General features: G+C 40.3%; 1 protein-coding gene across 1 annotated transcript in view; it reads right to left on the reverse strand.

The window, feature by feature from the left end:
- kif1b (kinesin family member 1B) overlaps positions 1-19,216 on the reverse strand; it is a 229,691-nt gene that overhangs the window by 29,803 nt on the left and 180,672 nt on the right. Inside the window, 10 exon segments of the mRNA XM_052039294.1 lie at positions 646-751; positions 1,170-1,254; positions 3,461-3,527; positions 4,365-4,473; positions 11,645-11,700; positions 13,095-13,213; positions 13,325-13,415; positions 15,971-16,133; positions 18,721-18,850; positions 18,958-19,043. Of these exon segments, the coding sequence (XP_051895254.1) occupies positions 646-751; positions 1,170-1,254; positions 3,461-3,527; positions 4,365-4,473; positions 11,645-11,700; positions 13,095-13,213; positions 13,325-13,415; positions 15,971-16,133; positions 18,721-18,850; positions 18,958-19,043 (1,012 nt within the window).

The following is a 19,216-nucleotide window of genomic DNA, read 5'->3' on the forward strand; positions in this document are numbered from 1 at the left end:
ATAAAAGGCATAGTTTCAGAATAAAGGATCACCCATTTAAGTTACTGAATCTATTAAACATCTGCCACTTGAATTACAAGGGGGTCAGAAGATATGGGAAGAGATCAGGAAAGTGAAGTTTAGGCCAAGATTGGTTCAGCCACAATCTGACTTGATGGCAAAGCAGGCTCAAGGGGTCAATTGCCCTACTCCTGCTAATGTTTTTATGTTCTTATGTTCTATGTTAGAATACCCAGGCTGATAATTAAAGAACTTGTCCAAACTCCCAGTCTACATGCTGCCCAAGCACACATGGATCAACAGGGCTTCCTATGTTTTGACTTGTTCCCACAACTCAACGAGGTTGACCTCATCAAAACCACTGATCACAGTAATCTTCAACAGTGTGATTTTAATAGCTGGTCTTTTACAGAAATGGAATTTTGGAAAGGCAAATAAAAGGTCATTTGAACAAAATTTGCTCCAACCTGAAAAATATGCAATCTCTCAGATGTGTCCTACTGATCACCATTCCATCAAATATTGGCCATCCCGTGCCCATTAGTTCTGACACCTATCCAATATGAAATGTTATTTTCATATGGGTGAGAGAACTAGATTTCAAGATGTGCAACCTCCAGGTAAAAAGAAACAACACATAAATACCTGTGAGCATCATTGGAAGATTTGATATGCTTTGCAGAAATAATATTCAAAGACAAAACAGCGTCTACAGCAGCTTCATCCACCTCTGCTTTATTCCTGATGCGTCCTGGAAAACCAGAGGGAAGCACACACAGTTACTGGGTTTATCCAAGACAGAATGAATGTTTATCTTGGAATTTCTGTTTTATCCCTTCACGTGTGAAGTCAAAAGGACATTCATTTTAAACACTGCATTAAAAACAGTGCATTTAGTGCAAGACTTCGGCCATTCAAGAATCGGAAGCACATGAATTTACTTAATCTAAATTGAAAACACAGGCATTTGCTCTTATTAAGGATCTAAACATAATTATTTACAGTAATTCAGTTCCCCAGTGTTAATTCCCCACTAACACTGGGGAACATTTGTGGATAAAGATCAATAAAGCAGAATAAGTTGTAAAATCAGAATTGTTGAAAGAACCATACATTAATACTTTCAGTGTTAATGAAAAAGATGTAAAAGCTTTGGAAAGAAAACTCACCAACAACTAGCTCTCGAACATCCTTCCAGTGAAGTTCGCTGCCCTTCTCATGCACAATCGTGACTGTAATCCTGCGCTGAATTCCCTATTGGAATCAAAATGTAAAGTTACTGTTTATTCTGTAAGCTGTAGCTCATTTTTTTTTAAACAATCTCACACCAGGAGGTGGCAGGGACCAGCCACAATTTAGGACTTGGGCTCTCGGGATCAAGGTTGACACTTAACCATGACACCCCAAAGGCTCTGTCTGCTCTCTCTAATAGGATCCTATGACACTTTCCAAAGGGGTGTGAAAGTCGACCCGCGCTGTAATAAAGCAGACAACAGCAGAACCAAGGAACGTACAACTAATACTTTATGATTTAATGCTAGCAAGAGTGAGGGATACAGAGAAAGAGTAAACAGTGTAACCCGACCTCTGTACCGATCCCCACTCAAAGATTTACATGTTTGTGTCCCTCCTTTTATACTAAATTTAAAGATGCCTACGTGCAGAGCTGCATATACTTGGGCAGTTGCTTACAGCAAACTTTAGCAAAACAAGATGTGCCTTAAACACTTCTTTTGTTCCACAAGCACCTGCACATCTTGCAGTCATAACTATAGTCACACCATGGTTGAAGCAACAATAGCTGCACACCATTAACCCTTACATTTCCAGTTACCTTTAACAGGGGACTGAGGGTACCTAGCCCAACATCAATCCTTCCTCCAAAATCAACCAAACCATCATGTTGCTATTTATTGCTGCCTGAAAATCATTCCCACATTTCACTATTTTACAAGGGAGTCTACAATATTGTGTCAACACTGGTAGGAACACAATATTGTAATAACACTTTGAAATGTCCTTCACTGATGTGAAACCCTTTAGGATGCCACACATCAGCCTTCTCTCTCCTCAACTTGCACGTCTATTTATAATTCTAGCATCATGGGTGTTGTGGTCCAATGTCACAGTTTGCCTTGGACAGAGCTGAACCAATGCACTGAATCCCTCTGGAAGCTGAGCCATTGTTGGATAAAAGCAACCATCAGCTAACTGAGCTTAAAAGAAAAGTACATCACAGGAAGTCTAGACTGGATCCTGAAATTGAGGACTTAAGGATTTCTTTTAAAACTTAAAATTGGTTGAGAGGTGTCACAACAACAACCTTGCGCCAAACCTCAGCAAGACCAAGGAATCGATTGTGGACTTCAGGAAGGGGAAGTCAAGAGAGGTCATATTCAAGAGGCAGTGCTTCACGAAGGCGGCATCCATCACCAAGGACCCTCATCATCCAGGGCATGCCCTCTTCTCATTACTACCATCAGGGAGGAGGTATAGGAGCCTGAAGACCCACACTCAATGATTTAGGAACAGTTTCTTCTCCTCCGCCATCAGATTTTTGAACGGCCAGTGAACACTATCTCGTTATTCCTTTTTTTGCTCTATTTATTTTGCAATTTATAGTAATTTTTATGCCTTTGCACTGTACTGCTGCCACAAGACAACAAATTTTACATCATACAAGTCAGTGATAATAAACTTGATTCTGATACAAAGCATTGTCAAAGTCCTAACCATAGCATGTGTCTTTAATCATCACAGCCAGGTATCAACTCTGGTGTCCTGCCCAATATTTCTACTTCAATCAACATCACTAAACATGGACATTTTGACCATTATCCAACTGCTGTCTGTGGAAGCTTGAAGCACACAAATTATCTGTCGCATTTCCTCTATTTCAATAATGATTCAATAAACCTCCACTTCAAAAGAAAGTCATTTGATATAAAAAAGGCACAAGCACCACAATAAGAACCAGATACAGAAATGCTGGAAGAACTCAGCGAGTCAGACAGCATCTGTGGAAAGAGAAACCAGTCAACGTTTCAGCTCAGGGACCCTCGCTCTGAATTGGGGACCATTCCCCCAACCTAAATCATTAACCTTTCTTTCCACAGATGTTGCTTGACTGTCTGAGTTCTTCCAGTATTTCTGTTTTTGGTTCAGATTCCAGCAGCTGCAGTTTTATTTGTTTTCTATAATAACTTGATGAAGGATCTTTGAGGGTTATACAAGGGGCAGACCACTGGGTATAATTCCCCCACACATCTGTCAAAGAGCCATGAAATATTTCTCAACAAAATAGCAGACAGGCTTCAGTGTATCACATTGTCGAATAGAAAGCACCACCTTCAGTTTTCCATCCGAGGGTCAGCCTCGGTTGTTGTGCTCTGCAGTGCGATTTGAACTGGAATCTTCTGATTCCAGGGTTCAGCAGATGAGTTTTTCCCGAAACATTTACCTGGTGAAGCAGGTAAGTGCCTTGACATGGCAGCCCTCCACTATGGTCCACGACTGCAGCGATATACCTGAAAGGGACGACATAGCCATCAAAGTAGAAATCAGCCAAATGGAGAAAACAATTTAAATTTCTTTGTTCACCCAACCTAATCATATTGTACAAGAAAACTCCTGCACACTTAACCCAAAAAGATGCATTTCACTGTGTGTTTCGATGTACATGTGACCAATAAAGATATCTTATCTCATCTTATCTTATTAGTGTACATGTACATCGAAACACACAGTGAAATGCATCTTTTTGCGTAGAGTGTTCTGGGGGCAGCCCGCAAGTGTCGCCATGCTTCCGGTGCCAACATAGCATTCCCAAAACTTACTAACCAGTAGGTCTTTGGAATGAGAGAGGAAACTGGAGCACCCAGAGGAAACCCACGCAGACACGGGAGAACGTACAAACTCCTTACAGACAGCGGCCGGAATTGAACCCGGATCACTGGCGCTGTACTGTTAAACTAACCGCTACCCTACCATGCCTGCACGTGACTAATAAATAAACATCTTAAGTGATTATAATTTTAACTAGTTTTTCTTATTGAAATGCCCAATTGGTCAAAAAGAAAAATAGAGGACAGGTAGGTAAGAAACCTCTATGCTTGTAGCCTTGGTAACAATACGTCTTGCAGCTATTCTCTCTTTCCCAGTCTCTTCCCTCTCCTGCTCCCTTAAAAGGCAGTTTTCATACCAAGACGACTTCTCAAGCTATTTAATTTTTGATGTGTATCCATAAGCAAAGCTAGGCAGGAATTCACCCAGGACTATTCTCTCAACCTTCTGAGAAAAGCTTCTGTAAACTGCTTGACTGTCCCAAGCATTGATCAGAAAAATATCATCCTTCATCAACTTACTCTCCTGTAGGCTCCAGTTCACTGATTTCAAACCAGACAAGTAAATCGTATTTGCTGACGCACTGCCCTCGGCTGGGCTTACTCACAGCATTCACCTTGGTGGCTGGCACTGAAACACGAAAACATGTCGACACATTAAACTGCAGTCTGCTGATACTTGCAGGCATTTTTCATTTATCCAATAGCTTTCAAAGTAAATCTTCTAGGATAAAGGTCAATCAAACATAAAGCAAACAATTCCAATTTTCAAACTTTTTCCTATCATTTGTACATTCTGGCTTGCTCAGTAGACCAGACTATACGACATCATCCAGACTTCACAGCATTAGCAACACTTGACATAAAAGGAGAAAACTGTCCATTCAATGCCTCCACCACTTCACCCGACAATGGACATTCCCATTGTTCCTCCCATTGCCCTTCTCCACCCTCTCTGTTCTTTAGATTAACTTGTTTCCTCCCTTTTCTCAGTTCTGATGAAGGGGCTACAACCTGAAATGTTAACTAGTTTTCCTTTCCACAGATGCTCCTTGACTGGCCAGGATCTTCCAGCATATCCGTTCTTGTTCCAATTCCCAGCTCCAACTCCTATCTGCTCCCTTCCTTCCACTTACTCCTCTAAGTCTTTGCTCTCTCAGATGTATGGTGAAGATTCCATGGCATGATTTTGAGGATGAGCAAGGAAACTGCCCCATTGTCCTCGCCAACATTTACCCATCACACATGAGTATAACAGTTTACTTGATCATCAATCAGATTGCCAACTGTGGGACTAATTAGCTACCATCTTTCCGTGACTAGAGTCTCTACACTTCACAAGCGCTGTGTTGGCTGTGAAGCAAGTTCTTCCTTTCCATTATAGATATTTTATAAAATTGAACCAATTTTTGATGCTAGCTTCTTTATTCTATCACAAACATAACTTTTAATAAATCAGTTGTATCTCCTGCAAATCACTAAGTGATGCCAGCATTTTAATCTAGTCTACTACAGCCAAGTATGGAATTCGAAATAATAACAATTTCACAATTAAATAGCACAATTTGAACTTGACAACATTCCTCACAAAATCATACTACTTTGTGTTGGAAAGCAGCTCCAACACATATTATACAAAAGTCCAATCCTTTGACTAGAGTAGCAGTGAAAACCTGCCTGGGGACTACGGCACAAGTGTGATTCCTAGAGCACAGAAAATTCAAACACTCTGATGCAAAACCTCAAACAGAAAAATGCAGCAGAGAAACAAAAGGTCTCTCACACACAAAAAAGACATTTTATCTGCTCTAAAACAAAAACAACCAAAAGATGACCTCTGTAAATGTCCATTCTAAAATTCAAATCCTAAGAGATTCAAATCACCTGGCCAACTTTTCTTACCCAACTTTCTACACTACCGCTCAAAAACTGGGCAGACTAAGCTTCGTCTCTTTAAACTTCCTGAACTGATGGGTGAAGAATGGGTATTCCTTGGCTCATTTGAATCAATGAGAAAGCACCATTTCCATACTCTGCTACACCAGAAGGGTTGTAGCTAAGCTGCATTTTCATCCCATATATGGGCAGTTTCTGCTCTCAGACTGAACCAACCAATGCTCCAAGTAGATTTGGGGGCTACTGAGCAGTTTCAGACCTTGGGTAGTTTGCCACTGAACTGTCTACAATGAGCTTGATATTAGACTCACCCTTAATTTGGGCAAATGCAACAAAACCCAAAAAGACATCCACAAATGCAATCATCCGCTATTCCCTTCACCGTGATTGTACAGCGGCAACGAGACCCACTTCCTTCATCTGCCCGGCTGAATTCAATATCACGCCCCATCCCAATGACCTCTACATTAAGAGTAACCACATTTCAAAGCACTTGACTGGTCGTAAACCCCTTGATAGTGTCTTGAGGTTGTGCAAACACTAAACATGCATGAAAATTTCAATAGAAAAACACTGCAGATGCTACAAATAATGTTGTATGTTAATAACCAAATAAAAACACTGCAGATGCAGGAAATCTAAAGAAAATACAGAAGGTGCTGGAAACATTCAATAGTACAGGCAGCATTTGTGGAGAGTGTAATGCAGGGAAAAGTTACTGACCTGAACTGTAAACTCTGTTTCCCTCTCCACAGATGCTGCCTGACCTGCTGAGTGCTTCTGGCACTCTCTGGTTTTTATTTAAAATGCTGCAAGTACTCAGGTGGAGCATCTGTACGAGGAGGAACAGCATTAACATTTCCAGTTGTTAACCTGCACTGATTCGAGATGTTAACTTGCTTCTTTCTCCTTACTGATCTACAGAGTATTTCCATCACTTTCTATTATTATTCAAGAAAGTTCTTCTTTACCAAGGTGAATTGGGGCAGAAGAATTGCGGGAATGTTATTATATCCATTCCCACAGGCCCAGGGACATTTATTATTGATCCGCCTTCATTCCAAAGCTATAATCTTGGAATTCCCTGCTCCAAATCACCATAGGCACACCAGGTCCACAAAGAGCCAAGTAATTCAAGGAGAAGCTCATCAATGTCCATCTTGGGATGAGGACAGCTGCACTGCTCCCACAAGAGCAAGTACAGTGTGGAAACTGAACCACACCAAACAACGACGATTGTTTTTACTAGAGAAAACAAAGGACTGCTGATGCTGGAAATCTAAATGAAAAACATGATGATGCTGGGAGGAACTCAGCAGGTCAGGCAGCATCCGTGGAGAAAATCAGGCAGTCAACATTTCGGGTCAGGACCCTTCTTCAAGGATTGCTTTACTATTGTTTGTTTTTAACCCTTTTTTTTTATGTCCAATAATCTGTGCAAGATCTCTCCTCAGAAGTAATTTGTGGAGCTTTTTTTTAAAAAAATGCGATCTACAAGATATCTCAATATCAGAAAGTCACAATCACATTAAAGCAAACTGTCTTATCCATTGTGATTCTGGCCAAGCATTCAGTCCTCAGCATTTTAGATCCGAGACCACATTCTTACAAATAGTAATTGACTCCATTAGCACCTTGTGGAATTGTTCGATAGTACAAGCCCATTAGTTAGAGCGAACAAGCTAATTGTATTCTAGTTCAATTTAAAAAGTGCATCTCCAATCTTGTACATCGGATTGCTCTCAATCAGAAAATAAGTCAATAGAACAGGAAATACGAAGTGGCACTTTCAACTGCAGCAGAGACAAAAAAAATTATTGAAAGAAATCCCCTGCCCCCACCTCCAAGTTACTAAAGTTGAAGAGCAAACACACACATCAGAAATAAAACTCTCTCTGATTCCATGTCAGAGAGCATCAGTCTTATTTGATTAAGAAGCAGTTATTTTTACATCTTAGAAATATGCATGTTTTAAAATAGGAAAATATAAAAGATACATTTCACTCCACCATGGCAAACTTCAGACATACATTTAAATGCAGGTGTACATAACACAACCTAATGGACAAGACAGGGAAGCAGTATAATTAAAATCTACATTGCACTAAAGTAACACTTGTTTCCAACTATGTTGCATCGAAACACAAAAATAAGCAATTTTTGGGGAGGACTCTGATTTTGGAACCATGCAATGACAAAGGAAAAGTCATTAAAAATGCTTTTTATCAGAAAAGAGATTTTATTCATTATTTCAAAACAGATGTTGGCTGCTATATTTTAGATTAGATTAAACCTACCAAATATAATCCAGATCACTGTGCACTCCAAGGAAGTGCTTTTGTTTAAAAAAAAAGTTGATGATTTACAATGGCAGACAGCTGACTGAGATTCCATATGTAATAGGTGAGTGCTGAGTTAACCCAGGATGGCATTCAGCGAGGTTATCCCAGTGACAGTAATCTTGGCCTAAACTTAGCCCCCAAATACGTTTCCTCTAAATAATTATTTATAAAACTAAATATTAGTTGTATAATGCCAAATTTAAAAATAAGTTAAAAAAATAAATATTTTGACATTTTTCAGACCCAGCTGCTATGTCAAGGACCATGGCAGTAAGATTGTAAAAGGAAAAGCAAACAAGGTGAATTCCACAGTAGCAATGGATATCCCCTTGAACATGTCCAAAGCTTCTAACACAATCCAGTGCCTCTCATTTCTAAATGTTTACTTTACACTGACTTCTTCCATGCTCTTTGTACTGCAGACAAAAGTTTACCGTAATTCCTTTCACCAATCTAGGAGGTTCCTAGTACCACGTTTCACTTCGTTCCTCTCAAGGATTCTCACTTTCATGATCTAATCCAATCCTATTATATAAATTTAAATCCACTTTCATCAATGTTTTTCCTCTCCTCCATTTTGCCCATTTCATTGGCTCTTGCTAAGGTCATTCCTACACTTAATCTTTCTTTGTATCTCTGAAGCTGGGAACATTTGCATGCCGAGTTCTTTCTCCTTGGGCTACAGTCAGGGGAGATTTATTGCACTTTGTTTCCTGATCTTTCCCAGAATCTCACAGCAACAGAGATTGTTAATTTTGTTACTTTCAGATTTACCGTTTCCCTTTTGTTTTACAACCTTAGGTATATGGCCCTTGACAGGCTTAATAAAAAACAAACGTTTAATTTTTTTGGCTCTTTTTTCTGACAGGTTGTAACATTTTATCATCTTACAAATGGTTATATGGGAGGAAACCGCTACTTGGAAACTAAAATCACGATTCAATAGGCACCTTAGAGGAAAATCTATAAATCACGTAGATCCCATCTCTTGACTAGAATTGATTAAGCACAGAATCTGGAGAGTTGAAGAAAAACTTCAAGGGAAGGAATAGTCTTTCAGTATAAAACCTGGTACCAGTATACCTGAAAGTTTTCATCAACTACTTTGATTTCTTCGAACTTCGAAATTTCAGGAATGGAGGGGTGGCAGAAGAAGAGGGGATGGAAATGAAATGAAAACAATTGATTGGCTTAATATTAAAGGACTAAGAGGTAAAGCAGCACTCAACCTGTGCATGAGTATTGGCCCAGGACTGCATTCATCTCTGGATCAATTGAACTTAATGGAAGTGAACAAAGGGAGGAAAGTACTGATAGCCGATACACTTGTATGTGCTTTGAGCTGACAGCCAGAGACCAATTTCTCCCCTTTAGTGAATAGGACATTGAATGAGCAGGATAAACTCAAACAAGAGTGATTTTAAGCTATAAATTGAACTTCACAAAGCAACACTCTTTCTACACACACAGCACTTATTTGAGTATGGTCGGCCATGAAGCTACAGCTTGCTTATCCAAAACTACAAAACGGGTGTGTGACAGGGGAAGACTACACTAAATGGGACCCGTAAACATCACTAATTTGCCATGGCTCTGTACTAATTACCAACCATGATGCTTTGGGACTTTCAGAGTGTGACAAATGGGGAGAGGATGTAAAAGGAAGGCTGGCAGCTGATCGGTGGTGTTGACGAACGAGCCGGCAGCAGATGTAACAAACGTGTTGGCATTCTCAGAGAGAGCGTCAAGCAACTGTACATTTACATAGCCAGACATCAGATATCTAATCAACTCAATCTTTCGGTTATGGTCTGAAATGGAAGAGAAATCAAAGGAGATGGATGGTGTGGCGGGTAAAGGGTTAGTGGGGAGGGGAAAAAGGCATGAACAGAAAAGAAATATTTAACATGCAAAAATAGAAATAGAAAACTATTTAACACAAAAGTAAAACTATACAAGTTTTGTTGCAAAAGCTTGGAAATTAATTATAGCTCTTTTGCAATTTTAAACCTTAGAAATCTTAGCAAAAACATAATGTTTTAAAGCGAACATGTGCAAGATACACTGCATTATCTGAACGCTAATGCACTTCTGCTTTGTTGGTAAGCCATGGGCAGGGAACTATTTCAATGACCAGATTTAAATGAATAAAAATCCTACTAAAAATTATGGAGACACCAGAGACTGCAGATGCTGGAATCTGGAGTAACAAACAATTTGTTGGAGGAACTCAGTGGGTCAAGCAGCATCTGTGGGGGGGTGGGGGGGGGGGGAGAGGAGGAATTATTGACATTTTGGGTCGAGACCCTGCATCAGGGCTGAGTGTGGACAGGCGAGATCTCGTTTCTACTCTCAGTCCTGGTGGAGAGGCTCGACCCGAAACAGCAACAATTCCTTTCCTCCCACAGATGCTGCTCGACCCGCTGAGTTCTTCCAGTGGAATTGTTTGTTGCTACTAAAAATCATTTCATCTCAATAAGAGCATAAAGACCTAATTTTTTTTTTAATTTATTTTTTTTTGTGATCTGGGCATAACTGGCATTGTCTGCCCTTGGCCATTTCAGAAGGCAAGGAAGAGTCAACCATATTAGAGGGTCTGGAGTCACATATAGGGGCAAGGTTGGCACATTTCCTCCCTTGAAGGACATCAGTTTATATGACAATCCAGTGGTTATGCAGGCATAATTTCCAGATTATGAACTGAATTTAAATTCCACAGCTGCCATGATGGGATGAGATCTCCATTGTTGGATTCTTGGTCCAGAAATCTGGATTCCTTAACAGCCAGTATATGTCATTATTATAATCTTTATTGAAAATGAAACCCCACTTCATCAGTTAATGCAGATGAACTAAATAATGAAGACAGGAAATCAATTCAGAGAATTAAGATCAAGACACATACAATAATAAAAAAAAGAACACAAGTGTTAGTTTATCAGCTTATTGAATGTGGCTGTTTGGCACAGTACTCAGTCAAGTGGTCTGAGTGCAGATCACGATAGGAAATTTGAGCAAAAATAAAAAGTTAGGACTTCACTGTAGGAACAAATGGCAAACTTGTCCTTCAGTCCAGCATGAGCGATAGACAGATAAAGAAGCAAAGAGAATGGGCAGAGCTTGAGAAAAGAAAGGGAGAGAAGGATAAACGAAAGAGGGAGAGAAAAGCAAGGTGGTGAGAGAAGAGTGACATAGAAAAGAAAAAATTTTGGAAAAATAGATGTTCGTACGTCAGAATTGGAGATTGCCAGTTTAATAACCTGAATGCATTTACTTACATCAGAGATTGTTCACTAATGTGGGATTGTCCATATAATAAACACAAACTCCCCAGGACAAAACTGGTCAGGTGAAATGAGTGCAAGCTGGGGAGGGACTGTTGGTAGCTACCTTAAAGTCAAACTAGTTCTCCATTTACCAATCTTAATCATAAACAGAATTGATTAAGAATTTACTATTCTACCATCACATAAACTAGGAGATGAAAGACTGGACCTGACTGCAATTACTCTGTTTATGCACCTTTAAGATTTGATTTCGCACTGAACTTCCATTCGGACTCACCTGGTTTTGATAGAGGCATCGGAGGAGGGAAATATTTGCGAGCTGGTTGTGGCGTTCTATCGAAACAAACATTAAAGAGTCAACTTTATTCTTCCATTCTCAGTACTCCCCCCAGTTAAACAGATGCGAGAAGAACAGTAAATCCGCCAATGAAGGTTTGGCAAAGATCATCTCAACAGGATTTTTAATCAACATTTTACTCACTCTTTTCCCCATTACTGTAATTTGATGTAATGGGGTATATATCTGTACAGCCTGTGCTGTAAGAGATTAGCGATTACCTCACAACCGTGCAATATATTCTGGCTGTGAATGAGGGAGTTGCTCTCTAGTTTCAATAAGATTAAATGAGCTTCCAGTGCACTTCAGCAAAATAAAAATCATGGTTTTGAATATATATTTAGTTCAAGACACAACTTATACAGTCCCGTACTATATGTAATAGGTTAGTACAGTGAGGGAACGTTTGGCTGTGGAGGTGGGAAAGGTGGAAGAGAGGAGAAACGTTGATTCCCAGGATGAAAGGGTTTCCTTATAGAACATAGAACAGTACAGCACATACAGGCCCTTTGGCCCACATGTTGTGCCAACCTTTAAACCTCGCCTAAGACTATCTCAACCCTTCCTCCCACATATCCCTTTATTCTAAATTCCTCCATATGCTGATCTAGTAATCTCTTGAATTTGACCAATGTACCTGCCTCCACCACCGCCTCATGCAGCGCATTCCATGCCCCAACCACTCTCTGGGTAAAAACCTTCCTCCGATATCTCCCTTGAACTTCCCACCCATTACTTTAAAGCCATGCCCTCTTGTATGAGCATTGGTTGCCCTGGGAAAGAGGCGCTGGCTGTCCACTCTATCTATTCCTCTTAATATTTTGTACACCTCTATCATGTCTCCTCTCATCCTCCTTCTCTCCAAAGAATGTGGGAAGTTGTGAGAAAGTTGAGCACGTTGGGTCTAAACTCAGGAGAATAAGATTCCATCTCGTTGCAACATACAAGATTCCATGGGGAATTGACAAAGCAGATGCTGAAAAGACGTAATCCACTGGGGGGAGGGGGGTGTAATCTCGAACTTGTGGGCATAGTTCCAGAAGGAAGTTCCAGAATATGGAGAGGAGGAGGATTTTTTCCTCTGACGATTGTGAACTTTTGTAATTCTCTACCTCAGAGCGCTGTGGAGGCCGAGTCACTGATTATTTTTAAGGCCGAGACAGCTGGTAGGGAAGTTGGGAGTTATGAGGAAGTGAGTCAAGATTCTGTTGAATGGTGGTGCAATTATGGAGAGGGCTGCAGGAAACTCCTGCTCCTATTTCTTATGTTAGAGACATGTAGGATTCAGACCCAAGGGCGAAGCTCCCTTCAACAAAAAGATACAATCCTTGTAGATCAAATTCAATGATTTAGTTCATTCATTGATTGAAATTTCCTGCATTCTTCTTACCTGTTAAATTCCTGCCCTTGGTAATGATAAGGGTGCTGTTGATAGTGTCCAAATACCTCAAATACAATTGGTTTGGTCTTGATATATTCGGCAAATGATTCTGTTACTTCAACAGCAATCTGAGTAGATGACAAGAGGCCGTGTCAGAAGGCAAGTTTTCAAAAGACTTCATAAAATAATTATGGACAGGACTAGTGAAACGTTTCGTTAATTTAGTAATTCAGACTCACATTCTGTACGTGGTAAAAACCAAGAGGTGTTCCCCGGCCACCGTTCTTCAGGGTTCAGTGGAGAAAGCCCTCATCATGACGATGCAGAAAGCTGTAAAAGATGAGTGACAATCCCCTTCAATAAACTCTGTTAAAATTACAAAGAGTGGGTTGGAGGTGAATGGGGAGGAACTGGCTGCAAGTAGAATGTTCAGACACTAACAACAATTCTTACCTTTCAGCTCTTGGTTCTACCTAGGGCTTTCAATTTATGGCTTTTAACTTTGCTTCACTTAGTTTCTTTAAGTGTTTGGCAAAGTTAGGGTATTCTTGGGGTTATTAAAAATTACTTCACTCAAGGGATGCATTAACATTTGATTTCAAACGCAACCTAAACATTTGTAAAAACAATAATTTCCATATTTCCTTGTGACACAGGAGGACATACCACCAAGAATGATTTGCTGGCTCATATCCCCCCAGTAATTTTCCTTATAACTTATTCTCACTACATTCCCATTATTTCTATTCCTCAGCCGCACAGTAGGGGCAATTTACAGCTGCCAATTTACCTACCAAACCAGCACGTCTTTGGGAAATGAGAGGAAACTGGATCACTTATCGTGCAGTCACAGGAAGAACATGCAAACTCCACACAGACAGCACCGAAGGTCAGGATTGAACCCAGATCACTGAAACTGAAGAGGCAGCAGCTCTCCTCGCTGCGCCAATGTGCTGCCTAATACCCGATTTGTTCAGATTTTCCATAATTATTTCATCCATAAAACCTTTATTTCCTTTTATATTATCATGAACAACCTGATCCTCGTTCCCACCTGAGCCTTTACACTTACAGCCTTTTTATCTCTGATATCCCATAAACAAAGAGGACTGGCCTGTGGCACTCACAAACATTTTGAAAGCCAAGTACGTAACGTATATTTGGCAAAATGAATGAAAATGCAAATCCTGCAAGTTCAAAATTTCTTACTGGTATGGAGCTTTGTCAGTGGAAAAATAATCCTATTTTCCTTTGAGGGTGTCTTCTCAATTTTCAAAAATCAGTTCAAACCAACAAATTCAAACCCTAGTTATAATTAAGGACAAAGGCAACATTTAATAACACATTCTCAATGCTGACTAATATCAGTGCAGTGGATATGGTGGTCCAAAGGCTACCGCTGCTAGGTGTGAAACCCAGGAGTCACCAACTTGCATTCAATAAATATTTCTGTATTAACTGATGGGACGCGGGCATTGTTGAGAAGGTCAACAGTTACGGCTGAAGATGATGGACAAAGTGGCTGGTTCAGAGTTAACCACATTGTTGTGGATGTAAAGTCAGGATGGGGAAGACTTTTTAATGACAATCTGGCAGTTTTATTACCAATAGCAGCAGTTTAAATCTACATGTAATCAACAACTTAAGTTTGTTAGCAGCAATCCTGGGATTTGAACTCCTGGATTGTAACTTGTACTCCAGAAACGTAACTACTAAGCCACCATTTCTTAAAATGTTAAGTTGCAGACAAATACCAGGAAATCCACCCAATTATCATTAAAAATCCCAACTTGTTCACCTCCTGTCTTTCAGGAATGGAGGACTGAACTCTACCCTCCCTGGCTTGGATGTGACTTTGCACGACAGATATTAATGGTTTGTTTTGTGGACCAGCACGCTTCTCAGCAACTACACAGAACAATACTGTCAGCTTGCAAGGTTCTTCATGTAATGGAACTACTTATTATGTTACTCCTGCCCAGGAATGGGTTCTTTCCCCTTTTGTGGATACATTTCTGTCCACACAAAGAGGGAACTGTCAATAGCAAGGAGCATTTACTATTTGACCTTAAGAAAGTTACCTATTTTGCATCTGAAAATTTGCATGTGCGGCAAAACTCAAAAGTACTGAAAATCAAAACGTTACAGTGTGTTAAAGCGAATATGACAACAGCAGATATTGACGGGATTCCTGATTCAGTGAGTTTTCAGCCCTTGGTATTTCCACTAGATGGTGTATTTCACTGCATTAGTGAACTCTGCCTCGGTCAGGGGAAGAAATTTAACTGCATCCATTTACTTGGTGCTCTTGGCAGGAAGCTTGAGTACTTACCAAAGCAGCAAAGGGGATGGTGTTTGGTGCATGTGGAAGGAGAAAGAACAAGTACTTTAAAAGGTACTTAAACTGCAGTGTAGGGGAAACTCAAGTAGGTTCTTGATCAGCTCATGGAACAAAAAAAATTGCTGACTAAACTGCCCTCTGAAGTGCATCAGCAAGTGCACTCAGTTCAAGGACATTTGGGTGATGGGAAATAAGTGTTAACCTTTCCAGTGAATGAAAGAAACAATAATTATATCCTGCCAACACTCTGGCAGTTGTTTTAGAGTGGGAAACTACCGTCAGGGTGTTGGGAGGATATAATTACTGTGCACATGCTTAAGAATATTACCAGTTTAAATGATGCAATCAAAAGGGCAAGGCATTTGTATGTAATTGCATACAGAATGACACAGTTCCCATCTCTCTCTGCAAGAGATTTCATAATTTGTGCATCATCACTTTGAAACCTGCCAAATCTACAGAGTAAATAGCACCTGTTGCTGCTTTGGATGATGTTTACGAAGAGATGTGAACTGTGGAGTGCACTTGCAAAGAAGATGCTTACTTGAACTGACAAAAGATGTCTGCGTATTCAGGTGGGATCCCACTGGCCTGCAACACTGTAACCCGGAAAGTGAAAACACTGCCAATCTTCAGGTGTTCACCAACATCGTCAGAAATCTTCTCTGAGGATAACTTGGGGTCCAATTCTGTATCCAATTTAAAACCTGCTCAAAAGACCCAGAAACAATTGCAATAATTTATTAAAACATTATTCAAATCAGTTAGCACACAATGAAAAAAAATGGTTTGAACAAGTTAATAACCCCCTTCATTTAAGCCATTGTTTGCCTCCATTTTAATATGGACCAAAATCAAATATAAAATACTCTGGAAAAATAAATTTATACATTAAGCTACTTTAGAGACTCGATCAGAAAATGGCCAAAAAAAAACAAACTAAGCTCATAGAAAGATCAAACTCAGTGTTAAATGCCATGCCACATGTAGAACTGAATTTACTTTAATTATTAACTTCTTTAACAGAGAAGCATTTTTCAAATTCTAAATAATACCATGTCATCTCAAAATTGGGAGTCGTACTTTAATACTTTTGTAATGACAATAGGAGTCAAGAAAGAAAGTAAAAAGGGTCAATGTTTTAATAATATAATTTAATTATTTTTCCTTTTACAATATTTTTATTAATTCCATGAGAAAAAATACAGAGTACATGCATCAAAAGAGTAAAAATATTACAGAATACGTTGTGTTATATCATGCTTAAGATCACAATACTCTGAATTAATAGTCACATGTAATAGTTAATAAATGAAAATTTGGAATATTTTATTACAAAAATATTATATAAATATATAAAATATACAAATATATGTTTATAATTATTTTTAATAATTATTATAATTTAATTATAATTTTTAATAACAACTTTTAAAAGACAGTTGGACAGGTACATGGATTGGAAAGGTTATGGGCCAAACATTGGGACTAGCTTGGATGGGGCAGCTTGGTCAGCATGGATCAGTTGGGCCGAAGGGCCTGCTTCCGTGCTGTATAACTCTACAACTCTAATTGTTACTTGCTTTTAAAAATAACCAGGAGTCTGATCTTTGTTGAGGTAATCTGAGCAGTTGAAGGGAATCCTATTTTGTGGTAAGCCCTTTTTTTGTAGACCCATTCTTTATTCTTCAACAGGATGTGGTTGTTTTAGTCCAAGACCTGTTGTCCATTCCTAATCACTCTTGAGTTGGGGGGTGAGGCACCTTCTTGATTCACTGTAGTCCATCTGATGTAGGCACCTCACTGTACTGTTGGCTAAGAAATTTCCAGAACTTGGACCCCACAGTGAAGGAACAGTGAGATACTTCTCAGTCAGAATGAAGTGCTGCTTGGAGAAGGACCTGCAGAAGATGGTGTCCACCTTTGGTGGCAGAAATTGCGGGTTTTCTTCCCCTCCGCCATCAGATTCTGAATGGTCCACGAACCCATGAAACTACCTCGTTATTCCTCTTTTGCACTACTTATTTATTTTGTAACTTGTAGTAATTTTTATGTCTTGCACTGTACCGCTGCCACAAAACAACAAATTTCATGACATATGTCAATGATAATAACCCTGATTCTGAGATAACACACCACACTGCAGGGTGTGCTGGTGGTGGAAGAAGTGAATTTTTTGGGATGGAGGTTCGAGTGCCAATCTGCCAGAAAATGGCAAGCCTCCTTATCATCACTGTAGCTCACTGAAAATCGTTCACCCAGCTCCTCTGATGGGGCAATAAACTCTGTACTCTAACCCTACCCTTCTATAATCTCATCTCCTATATTAGCCCCAAGTGTGACCTGAAGAAATGTCTCTCTACAGACTTCCAAGACAGACATCTTCCACCACTACCCTCTTCCGCTACCATCCAGCAAGTTTGGATCCAATGAGCCAGCTCGTCTAGATCCTCAAAAAAAAAACTCAACCAAATCAGCGACCCGAAACATCAACATTTTCTCTCACCAACCACTCCCACCCCCCCCCCCCCCCCCCCCCCCCCCCACCCCCCCCCCCCCCCCCCCCCCCCCCCCCCCCCCCCCCCCCCCCCCCCCCCCCCCCCCCCCCCCCCCCCCCCCCCCCCCCCCCCCCCCCCCCCCCCGTGACAGATGCTGCTCGACCCACTGAGTTCCTCCAGCAGATAGTCTGTTGCTCCAGATTCCAGCATCTGCAGTCTCTTTGTGTCTCCACTGAAACTTACAGAATTATGGTCACTGTTCCCACAGCGTTCCTTCACTGACACTTCCTCCATCTTCCCAGTTTCGTTTCCTAAGTACTGCCCCATCTCTAGTCACACTATATACACATTGTTTCAAAAACCTCTTTTGGATGAAAATTTCACCCCCTCTAAGCCCCTTGCACCAAGGCAATCCCAGTCAATGTTGGGGAAGTTTACATCCCCCCACTACCACAACCTCTCCCGCAACTATAACCTGGATTGCTGCAACATGAGTTTTAAGCACCAGATTTGCTCAGTACTCCACAATTCTTAATAGGATTTTGAAGAAATTCTCAACAGTAAGATTTATTCGGCTGGCTACATTATGATTTATCTTACTAAACCCTGACAAGGTTATTGAAATGGCTTCCCTTTCTGATGAAAGGATTATATTGATATAATATAAGGAGGTTCATGGCAGTGAACTCAATTAGACATCTAGTATAATCTCATTGTACTCCAACAGCAGTCTGAGAAAGCAATTGCTTCCGTTCACAACGCAGCGCTACGTTAAGGTTCACTGAAAATTGTTTACCAAGCTCGTTGACTCTGTTCAACTCCTCTGATGGGGTAACAACCTCTGCACTTTGACCTTGCCCTTCCACAATCCTAAGCTCCTCCAGCGATAGCCCAGAGCGTGACATTACCATGGAAGAAACGCCACTCTGCAATTCGAGCAACAAAGAGCAACGTGGTGGTAAGTCATGTTGGCATACAAGTAACAGACATGTATAGGCATAAACTACAGTGGTGGGTTGAAAGATAGCCATACCTCTTTGAAGTATTCATCATCGAATGAGATCTTAGCCGTCCCTGATTGGCGAACACCTGACCCATAATCTGGTGCCTCTTCATCAGCTGGAAGTTGAGATATAAACATTCAGGTGAACTCCATGCAAGTTCAAGTTTGACACACACAACTGCACAGACATTAATAAGAGGAGATGCCTGTGGGGAGTTGGACGAAATTCTCTACAGTTGAATGAACCCGAGTATTATTGCAGCTTCATCATTGTTTTATCTTTACAATT

Source organism: Pristis pectinata, chromosome 26, assembly GCF_009764475.1.
Source record: "Pristis pectinata isolate sPriPec2 chromosome 26, sPriPec2.1.pri, whole genome shotgun sequence".
NCBI lineage: Eukaryota > Metazoa > Chordata > Chondrichthyes > Rhinopristiformes > Pristidae > Pristis > Pristis pectinata.